Source organism: Anomaloglossus baeobatrachus, chromosome 3 (assembly GCF_048569485.1).
Source record: "Anomaloglossus baeobatrachus isolate aAnoBae1 chromosome 3, aAnoBae1.hap1, whole genome shotgun sequence".
NCBI classification, from domain to species: domain Eukaryota; kingdom Metazoa; phylum Chordata; class Amphibia; order Anura; family Aromobatidae; genus Anomaloglossus; species Anomaloglossus baeobatrachus.
The window spans coordinates 583224512-583235801 of record NC_134355.1 but is presented as its reverse complement, the minus strand read 5'-3'; the positions used below and the strand labels follow the sequence as shown (position 1 = coordinate 583235801).

General features: G+C 44.6%; 1 protein-coding gene across 3 annotated transcripts in view; it reads right to left on the bottom strand.

Annotated features, from left to right (window-relative positions):
• Positions 1–6582: 6582 nt before the first annotated feature.
• The window catches only part of CEP63 (centrosomal protein 63), a 109431-nt gene continuing 104723 nt past the window's right edge, over positions 6583–11290 (bottom strand). For all 3 annotated transcript variants that reach the window (XM_075341006.1, XM_075341008.1, XM_075341007.1), the window contains exon 14: positions 6583–9007. In XM_075341006.1, the coding sequence (XP_075197121.1) occupies positions 8846–9007 (162 nt within the window). In that variant the 3' untranslated portion in view covers positions 6583–8845. The remainder of the gene's footprint in view (positions 9008–11290) is intronic.

Below are 11290 nucleotides of genomic sequence, written 5' to 3'. Positions count from 1 at the left end.
GAATGAGCGCCATATGCGTGACCAGCATTCATAGTTTTGGGGAGTCATGTGTTTCATATCATAGCATTTCTGTATGCAAGGTGTTGATTCGTATTGAATTGATGATGCCCTGCAACTTTGTAATTCACTTTTTTTCTCTCTCGTTCCGTTTGCGATAAAAATTCTAACTCCGTTGTTTCCCACCAGGTGGCGCTATAGGTGGTTTCATTGCGTAGCGCATGGCTACTTTACTACACCACTTCTATGCCTATAGCTGCCGCCGTTCTCAATTAATGGCGGTGGACACACTGTATATATTATTGAATGTAGTTTTTAAATTTGTATTGTGAAACCTGGGTTTTCCCACTAATGCCATTTGTCTCATCTATAGCACAGGTTAAAAAGAAATGCTTGAACACACTGGGAATTGAGGAGGAAGTTGCCTGGAGCAGCAGTTGGACTGTGTAAAGTCTGCGTGATTGTCAAAGTTTATATTAGTCCTATAGACTTTGCATGGAGAAGCAACGCACATGGTCTATTGCTGCTTCATTCAAAACCCTCCTCACCTTTGTTATGCAGTGAGGAGTAAGAGACTTAAAAGTCCCTTCAAGTATTTGTGAAATCTCAGAAAAAGCAAAAAATGTTCTTAAAGAGGTTATCTACTATTTTAACATTATGGTCTATCCTTAGGATATATCATCAATGTCTGATTGGCAGGGTTGCTGGGTGTCGGACCCCAACCAATCAGCTGTTCTCGGTGCCGGCAGCAGCAGCGGGCGGTTGGAAATACTTAGTTCCGGAGCTGTACCTGTCTTCTGATAGTAGCCGGATGTGCATAAGCCGTGTACGCTGGAAACATAAGGGGGAGCTCCGAAACTGAGCATTTCCTTGCTCCCTGCTACTACCACCGAAAACAGCTGATTGGTGGGGGGGTCAGGTATCATATCCCACCCGATTAGACATTGATGTCCTATCCTAAAGACAGACCATCAATATTAAAGTAGTGGACAACCTCTTTAATTGCAATACCTTACTTAAAGCATACCGCTACCCTTCCAATTAAATGGCTGCCATCATTTCAACAAACTGCATAAATCACTAGTGCAAGCGAATATAAGAAAATTTGTCAGATATCATTGTATAAAAAGCTGTTTCTTTCTCCAGTCCAATATCAGCAAAAGCTATGAGACTGCTGAAATCTCTGGCACATGCTTATTATTTTCTTGACTGCATTTAAATGTTTTTTTAAAACCATATCATGTCAATTCTTTCATCCATAGAAAACAATGAGAAAGTGAAAAAACACAATGCAGTTTTCACTGCAATTTTTTGTTGAATAAAATATTACATATGTACTATAGACAAAGCACGCATGTAACACGCCCCCCCCCCCTAAAAGTGACAAATACGGTGCAAAACATGTAACCGTAGCCTCAAAAGGTTATACTGAAGTTGCCTCTTGAGTAGCTTGCATCTCTGCTTTTTCATTATTTCCTGCTATCTTTCCTCCTTGATTGACAGTCATGGTGATAGCAGAGCTGTAGTACAACTATAAAGCTCAGCACAAGTTCTGCTGTAAGGGGTGCTTCACACACAGCGAGATCGTTACTGAGATCGCTGCCGAGTCACGGTTTTTGTGACGCAGCAGTGACCTCATTAGCGATCTCGCTGTGTGTGACACTGAGCAGCGATCTGGCCCCTGCTGTGAGATCACTGCTCGTTACACACAGCCCTGGTTCGTTTTTTTTATTGTTGCTCTCCAGCTGATAAGCACACATCGCTGTGTGTGACAGCGAGGGAGCAACAATCCTGAATGTGCAGGGAGCAGGAGCCGGCATCTGACAGCCTGCGGTAAGCTGTAACCAAGGTAAACATCGGGTAACCAAGGTGGTTACCCGATATTTACCTTCGTTACCAGCGTCCGCCCTCGCTGCCAGCGCCGGCTCCAAGCTCTCTGCACATGTGGCTGCAGTACACATCGGGTAATTAACCCGATGTGTACTATAGCTAGGAGTGCAGGGAGACAGCACTAAACAGTGCGTGCGGCTCCCTGCACATGTAGCTGCAGTACACAACGGGTAATTAACCCGATGTGTATTGTAGCTAGGAGAGCAGGGAGCCAGCGCTCAGTGTGCACGGCTCACATGTTGCAGAACAGCGACGCGTGTCGTTATGATCGCTGCTTCGGTTGCTGTGTTTGACAGCTAAGCAGCGATCATAACAGCGACTTACAAGGTCGCTGTTACGTCACAGAAAATGGTGACGTAACAGCGACGTCGTTGTCGCTGTCGCTTAGTGTGAACCCAGCTTATCACATTCAGCTATCAGTGGTTTGCTATGAATCTACACTGCTATCACTATATTTACACAGATAACAGTATTTGAATAAGCAAATGGCTCATGACAGTGAGAGCCATGATTAGGAGGTATGATCTGGAAGCAGCCAATGCTGTGGGCTTGTGATTATACAATATGAATAACAACAGCTTGTCAGGAGCAGAGAGGGAAGTAAGCAGATAACCTTTGTATAGAAATCAATAGGCTGAAGAGAGGCGACTGGGATGTTAGGAGTTAACTCCTTTTCTGAAACTACTGTGCACTCTTGGCCACGGTCTGGAGAGTCACTAGTTGCTATGGTCCATGGAAACAAGCTGTACACTATGCAAGATGAAAAAAGCTCTCATGTCAGGAAAACAACAGCAGATAAAAACAAATTTAGTTGCAAATGTGAATATTTTCATACGGTCTAAAGAAACGTAATAACACAAGCATACCCACTTTTTAAAGGTTGGTTTCATAACTATGTACTGACTGAGGGCCTCCTGACCTGAACTCAAAAAACTCATATATGCCCATTTTGCGGTTGAGTTGAAGCCAAGAGAACCATGGCTGGCGAGGAAATGATGGTCTGTGCAATTTCTGGAAAATTGGACTTTTAAAACTAGCCTTAGGTATAATTCTCAATTAAAAGGGAACCTTCTCACCAGGTTTTCCCCATATAAACTAAGGCACCCACCTTCAACGCCTCTTTCACTGCAGTCCAGCAACCTGTATACAAGACCCTAGTCCACTCTGCATATGCATATTTTATATGGGCTTTGCTGGTCTTGCTCGGCGCCTCCCTTGCTCCCTGGAACTGGTCATCCTCCTGCCTTGCTTAATGTGGCTGATGCTGTACATCCTAAGTTATCCACACAACATCCCCAATCTCACTCCTGCACAGGCGTACTTCACTCCAACCTGCTGAGGGCACAGCAAAGTAAGGTAATATACATGTTGTACTTACAGGTAACCAGGGCTCTTTGCCCGCTTCCGGGACATGCCCATTACAGAACTTTGCTCTACGCTCAGTATAAAGTTTAAGATATGCGCCAGTAAGCTGTATACGTCATATGTATTGACAGGCCTTCATACACCAAACAGAGGCCAGAAGAGTTCCCTTTTGGCCTCCATCAGGTTGGTATACCTTGTATTTGCTGTATGGAAACAAAAAACAACAAAGAAGCACTTCTGTGTGTATCTCTATTGTAAGAGAGCATATACACCATGTTCCAAATTATTATGCAAATTATAATTTTTCTCGGGTTTTCCTAAATGGTTGGTGCAAATGACAGTCAGTGTAATAAAAGTGATCACCCGTTAGAGTAAACCGAATTTTATTGAAGAAACCTCCCAATGATAACAGTATAAGTTTCAAAATTAAAAACCCCTCAACATTCACTGTTCCAAATTATTAGGCACAGTAGAGTTTCTAAACATTTTATATGTTTCAAAGAACTGAAAATGCTCATTTGTGGAATTTGCAGCATTAGGGGGTCACATTCACTGAAATAAACTATTTAAATCCAAAACATCCTAACAGGCCAGGTTACATGTTAACATAGGAACCCTTCTTTGATATCACCTTCACAATTATTGCATCCATTGAACTTGTGAGTTTTTGGAGAGTTTCTGCTTGAATTTCTTTGCATGATGTCAAAATAGCCTCCCAGAGCTGCAGTTTAGTTGTGAACTGCCTCCCACCCTCATAGATCTTTTGCTTGATGATACTCCAAAGGTTCTCTATAGGGTTGAGGTCAGGGGAAGATGGTGGCCACACCATGAGTTTATCTCCTTTTATGCCCATAGCAATGACACAGAGGTATTCTTTGCAGCATGAGATGGTGAATTGTCATGCATGAAGATGATTTTGCTCCTGAAGGCGTTTCTGCTTTTTGTACCATGGAAGAAAGTTGTCAGTCAGAAACTCTATATACTTTGCAGAGGTCATTTTCACACCTTCAGGAACCCTAAAGGGGCTTATCAGATGTCTCCCCATGATTCCAGCCCAAAACATGACTCCTCCACCTAGTTGCTGCCTTGTTGGAACATAGTGGCCATCCACCACTCCATCCATCCATCTGGACCATCCAGGGTTGCTTGACACTCATCAGTAAACAAGACTGAAAATTAGTCTTCATATATGTCTGGGCCCACTGCAACCGTTCTGCTTGTGAGCATTGGTTAGGTGTGGCCGAATAGTAGGTTTATGCACCACAGCAAGCCTTTGAAGGATCCTACACCTTGGAGGTTTGAGGGACTCCAGAGGCACCAGCAGCTTCAAATATCTGTTTGCTGGTTTGCAATGGCTTTTCAGCAGCTGCTTTCTTAATCCGATGGACTTGCCTGGCAGAAACCTTCTCATTCTGCCGTTATCAGCACGAACATGTATGCGCTCTGAATCAGCCACAAATCTTTTCACAGAACGATGATCACGCTTAAGTTTTTGCGAAATATCTAATGTTTTCATCCCTTGTCCAAGGCATTGCACTATTTGATGCTTTTCGGCAGCAGAGATCCTTTTTCTTTCCCATGTTACTTGAAAACTGTGGCCTGCCTAATATTGTGGAACATCCAGTTTTCCTTTTATTGGGCTCACCTGGCAAACTAATTATCACAGGTATCCGAGTTTGATTTCAGTGATCCAAAGAACCCTGAGACACAATGCCATCAATGAGTTTCATTGAAAAAGAAAAAAAAATTAAAATCGCTGACATTTAAATCCAATTTGCATAATAATTTGGAACATGGTGTACTACAGGTGAGTTCAGCTCACCTGTAATGGTTATGCTGGCAGGCACAACGCTGAAACAAAGCAGTATCGAAGGATCTGAAGAAGCCCGGAAGATCTCCACTTCGAGAGCTGCCTGGAACACCTCACACAATGCTATGATCACCACTAATTGCATGAAGACCTCCACGCTGAGTCACGTCCTGTAATCCTGCGATCAGCCACCAGGTGGGTGGTGATTACTCTTTGGCTTAGTTTCCCAGTGGGCTATGGAGACTGCTGCTGCACCAGCCGCCTCTCCCAAATGGGAATATAGAGGATCGAATAGAAAACCAAAAAAGTGCGGTGCTGGGGAGCTGCAGATCACTTGCTCCAAAACAGGTGTACTATTAACTCTTTAATCACAATGCATTTCCAGGACAGGCCGTCCCCTTCATCAGGTGCCAAACAGATTACCTGACTGCAGTCCATATATAAGACAGGTGCAATCATCACATATTAAAGGGAACCCATCATCAGATTTGGCCCCTATAACCTACGGCCACCACCAGTGAGCACTTATATACAGTATTCTGGAATACTGTATATAAGAGACCAGGCCGCTCTGTAGAACGTAAAAATCTATTTTCGTATACTCACCTAAAAGGTGCCTCCTCTTTGTTGCAATTGTTGTCCTCCTTCTACCCTACCCAGCCCAGTATGGATGACGTGTCCTACGTCATCCACACAGGCCGGCATTGCGGTCCTGCGCAGGTACACTTTGATTGCCCTACTCAGGGCAGATCAAAGTACTGTAATGTGCAGGTGCGAAGAAAGGTTAAAGACTGCCCGCGCATGTGCACTACATTACTTTGATCTGCCCTCAGCAGAGTAGATCAAAGTGCCCCTGTGCAGGACAGCAATGTATGACTTAAAACATGTCATCCATACTGGGCTGGGTAGAAAGAGGATGGAGATCGCAGCAGAAAGGAGGTGCCGGAGAGCAGCAACACCTATTGGACCGGACTGCCCAATAGGTGATTATAATAAAAGGGATTTTTATGTTGTACAAAGTGGCCTGGGCTCTTATATACATTATTCTGGAATGCTGTATATATGGGCTCAGTGGTGGTGGCCGCAGCTTATAGGCCCCAAATCTAGTGACAGGTTCCCTTTAAACAGATAATTAATACAAATAATAAAATGGAATGAAAAATTAATTTATAAAACAATTAATGTCACACTAAAATTAGTATACAGAAATAGCCAATGTGTAAGATGTTGGGATTTATGTATTTAATCTTTTCTATACAGAGACTGGTGCTTTTTCTGTATGAGTTTGTGTTCAGGTAGACCTGGCTCTCAGGGAGCGGTGGACACAGGAATTACAGACTTTCCTGGCAGAATTTAAAGGCGCTCTGTGCTTGGTGTGAATAGTCATTCTCTGCTGACCGAGTCCCTTTATACAACTTTTTAATGAAAATGCTGAAGTGACGTCACAGGTTCCTCCTGAAATGGTACCAAACAAAGCAATTGTGCAACTATCGTGACACATGTACAATATGAACAGGACAGAAATGTACAAATTGCAATTTATTTAATAATAGAATATTTAAATTGAAAAATGTTTACATTTAAAATGAGACGTGGCAGTCAGGGCGGAATTCATAGAAAAATAAATTAAACTTTCAGGATAAACCACAATTTTATCTCATACTGATAAATTAGTCATCACAGCATACATACAGAGTACATTCCCAAATAACAGAATGCTGGAAACAGACTTACAAGAGGGTCTAAGGAGTTAGAATGAGAAAACACCATATTTTTCATTTTATAAGATGCATCCCAAATTTAGAGAGGAAAAAGAAAATGGGGTACATCTTATAATCTGGTGGTGTCATATCGGAGAGGGGAAGGTAGCGGTGGTGGAGTGTGGTCACAGGAGGCAGGTGCGGTGTTGGAGTAGGACGATGCTGCAGTCGGTGCAGCGGGTGTCCCAGATGCCTGCTGCAGACGGCTGCGCTGAGGCAGGACAAACATCCAGGAACTGTTGAAGGTGCATACTTCAAAGAAATGGCGCCTGGGGTCAGCACCTGCGCAGATTGAGCTATTGCCTCAAACACAGAGATGTCATCTGCACAGGCGCCACCTTCAGGCACCATTTTCCTTAAGTCTTCAGCTGGGAGATCAATAGGCAGGAGGCAACGTGTGCTCAGATGAGATCTTGTGCCGAGAGCTCCATCTGTGCACGCGCCAATTCCGGGTGCCATTATTTGAAGCCCGCACCACCGACATAATAGCCCCTGCCTCACCGCCTGCAGTGCAGCAGAGCCCACAGCGCCACAGGACCCACAGCATCACTCCTACCTCTTGTGAAATCTCTCCAGCACTACTACCAACACCCCCCCCCCAACCCGGCAAGCTACATTTGGCTTATAAGACCCACCCCTCATCTTCCTGCCAAGGAGGAAAAGTGCAATACGGTGTGTAATACCATATTATATATACATATACACATACACACACACACACACACACACACACACACACACACACACACACACACACACACACACGTATATGCATACATATATACATATACAGGGTGGTCCAAAAGCAGGTGGCCAGTATGTATAATAAGGGTTACCAAGCATGGTGCAAAGTGAAGCTGACGCAGTTGCCTTTAACAACCAGATTCCACTTTTCATTCTTCACAGACTCTTTGGGAAATGAAAGGTGAAATCTGATTGGTTGCTAAGTGTAACTGAGTCAATTTCACTTTACACCATGTTTGATAACCCTATTACACATACTGTCCACCTACTTTTGGACCAACCTGTATGTGTGTATGTAAATATATAATATATCCACACATACATACAGTATGTGACTGCTTGAGGCAATACCGGAGTTTTGTACACCTTTATTAAAAGGGGTGTTCTAAAAAGACAAGCAGTTTTGTAATTTGCCTTGCAATAAAAATCATGTCCATTCTCAAGAACAGGGAGTTTTTTTGGTTATAGTTTACTAATCATAGCTGCAGTCTCTTTGCTATTCCGCTTGCAAGTGCTGTTTGAAGTTGCCTCTGAGCTCCTTCAATGCTGCAGAAGCAAAGTTGTCTTTGGTAGCGGTGTGTTGAGAGGCCACATGCGAGCCGATGGCTCAGCAGTCATGCCGCTCGTCTGAACTTTCAATCATCAAGAGCACATCTTCCCCAGACAAGCAGGAAGCAAGGAACTTGGCGAGCAGTGCATCTGGAGATATAGCATAAAACAACCCCTTTAAATTTGAAGGTGGTTTTCTCCACACAATGTATGCCAAGTCAATACGTCACGTCATAAAATACACTCCGTTGGGTCCTGAAATTGATCTTGAGAGCAGGGAACCTGATAGACTTTAATGACCTACCTAAAAATAATGGAAGGGAAGCCAAGGGGTAATATCATATTAAAAAGGAATATCCTCTCCGCACATTTCAGCACCATAAAAGCAATGTAGATGTGATATAATGTTCATTTACTGGTTACTAGACAGGCTGTATATCAGCACATAGATTAGGTTTCTTTCTGTGCCTCAAGACTACCAAGTTTGATCTCAGACGTTCTGCTGTGAGCAGCATGAAGCTGTGGTTTATTTACCGAAGGTGATCCAATACATATTGGCTATATCCATAGTATACCCACAGCTTCTTGCAGTCGTCTCACTGTCCATCGGCCTTCTACAGTCACCGTAACGCGGATCTGTCACCATTTTTCACAAGACAGACTGATATTATTAGATAGATGTCTTGGATCTGATGTCACATGTAGGAGACCACTTCTTTATGATGCCATTTTATTTTAGGTTGCTGAAGTGCTGTACTGTCCGTTGACTTTCTTGCTTTAGCTCCTCAATGTGAGAATCCAGGCGCTGAATAAGATCCTGCGATCGGAGCTCTTCCTCTTGAAGAAATCTTGTCGCTATGGTGTTCGGTGGGGAGGAGGACGGCAATGGGAGCTGCAGAAATAGAAAATGAATCCTCCAAATTAAAGCTAAAGTAAAAGTATAAGACGCACTTTTTTGGGAAGATACCATTTTAGTGTCCTATAGTTTGGAAACAGCAGAGGTGTATGTATGTGTATGCAGTACACCTATGTGTTTATGTGGATGTATCAGACCTACTGTATGTGTTTATGGTTGTGATGGTGGAATATGGGGGGTTGTGTATCATGTTGTGTAAGTTCGTATTTTAGGCGTGGTACTCTGTCCATTATTTGTATTCCTTGTGTGTACATTGTATTGTCTGTAGGTATTGTCTGTAGGTAATCACCCCCTGAAGTGTTCCTGTCCCTAAGTCTGGGGGATGGGGGCCTGGGATCCACCTAAACTCTCTGCTTATCTGAAGAATTGGTCAGTCATTCTAGGTGAGACTTACAAGAGAAAAGAAGCAAGATTGAACCTCTGAGTGAGAAGCTGACACCCTAGAGAGACAGTGAGAAACCCTGATTTCCCTGGAAAAGAACTGCTGGAGGATTGTGACTAACCTCCTGGGACATTTATGCCATTACTGGACTAGTTTACCCTCTGTGTGGTGGACTATATTACGGATCTTCTGACTTGCTTGGAATAAATGTTTTTTTTTTAATTCTTCACCCATCTCTCGCTCTGTTGATAGTGTGATATCGGAGAAGGACCCCATGACAGTATGTATGCAGCAGAGCTGTGTGTTTTTACTGCACATGCAGCAGTGGTGTGTGCTGCAGAGTTGTGTGTATACGTACTGTTTGTGTAGTAGAGCTGTGTATGTCTATTGTGCATGCAGCAGTGTTGTGTGCATTATGTGCATGCTGCAGAACAACACTAGAAGAAGCTGTCTATAAAGGTACTCTCATACCGACATGTAAAAATCTGGTCCGATTCCGCTCCTGAAAAGTTGGAAGAGATGAATCCATATGGATAACCTTTTATCATGTGAGTGTGCGATGGTTTTCTCTCCTAGCATCCGTATGACATTCTTTTCTCTGACGCCTCATTGGGGGACACAGGACCATGGGTGTTATGCTGCCTATCCATAGGAGGACACTAAGTAGATGCAAAAGCATAGCTCCTCCTCTGCAGTATACACCCCCTGGCCGGGCCAGGCAAGCTTAGTTTTAGCTTAGTGTCTGTAAGAGGCACATCCTTTCAAGGTTTGTTATTTTTTGAGGGCGACGGTTTCCTTTTGGGACCGATCTCCCACTACCATCAACGGGCGGGAACGTGAAGCGTTGCCTACACATACCCCCTCCCGCGACGCTGGATCCTGGGCTGGACGACGGGTTCCACAGACACCGATTTTCCAAAGCCCAGGGTAGAGGCCTGTGCCCTATAGCCCAATTCCTCAGCCCCTCTCTGCAGGCTCTGAGTTGAATATGACAACGACACAACAAGCTGGCTCTGCTATTTTCACTGCCTGGAAAGCAGTGTTTTAAGGTGAGATCCCCCCTGACTGGTTTCCCAGACAAAGGGAGAAAGGACGCTGCAGGGAAGTTTCCCAGGCCATTTACAGTATTTATGTGCAAGGAGCAAGGATCCTGCACACACAGTGTTAACTTTCTCTAGCTTGCTGGCTGGGGGAAGTTCTGCTGTTTGCAGAAAGTCTTGCAGATAACTTCCCGTGGCAGGGGGAGGACCCAGGGCTCAGGGACTCGCTGTGTATTATCTGCTCTGTTTATTTGCTTCAGCAAAAGCCGGCTGATAACGACCGGTGACAAGCTGTGTGCTGACTGTAGAGAGAGGGAGGAAAACTCAGAAGCTCCCTTCCCGCCGTTTACTACCCACAGCAGGGGGGGGGCACACTGACTCATCTTCCCGCTCTTTTAGCGCTAAGCCCCGCCCCCCGCGACCGTGATAAGCCCCGCCCCCCCAGGGAAGCGTGCGAGATCTTCATAGAGCTTAAGCCTTCCTGAGGACAGGGTCATCGGCTGATTCTGGTGAGGTGCTTGCTATCAATTGTAGCTCTGCTGAGCATTGCTCCCCCTCCTGGCATACTCCTATTAGGAACATGCAGAATTCAAAAGGCACTAAGAGGGCTAAGGCTCACATAGTTTATTATTCAGCCTGCACTGCCTGCCACACTGAGCTACCACGTAAACACACCTCTTCTCTCTGTGAGTCCTGTGCCCCTATAGCCCCCCAAGACCCCCCTGCCACCACCGCCGCAACCGGCAGCCCAGAGCCTAGGGCCCCCAGCCCACCGGAATGGGCACAGTTTCTGTCCCAATCCATGGAAAAACTGTCACAGAACCTGGTTCTGGCTAT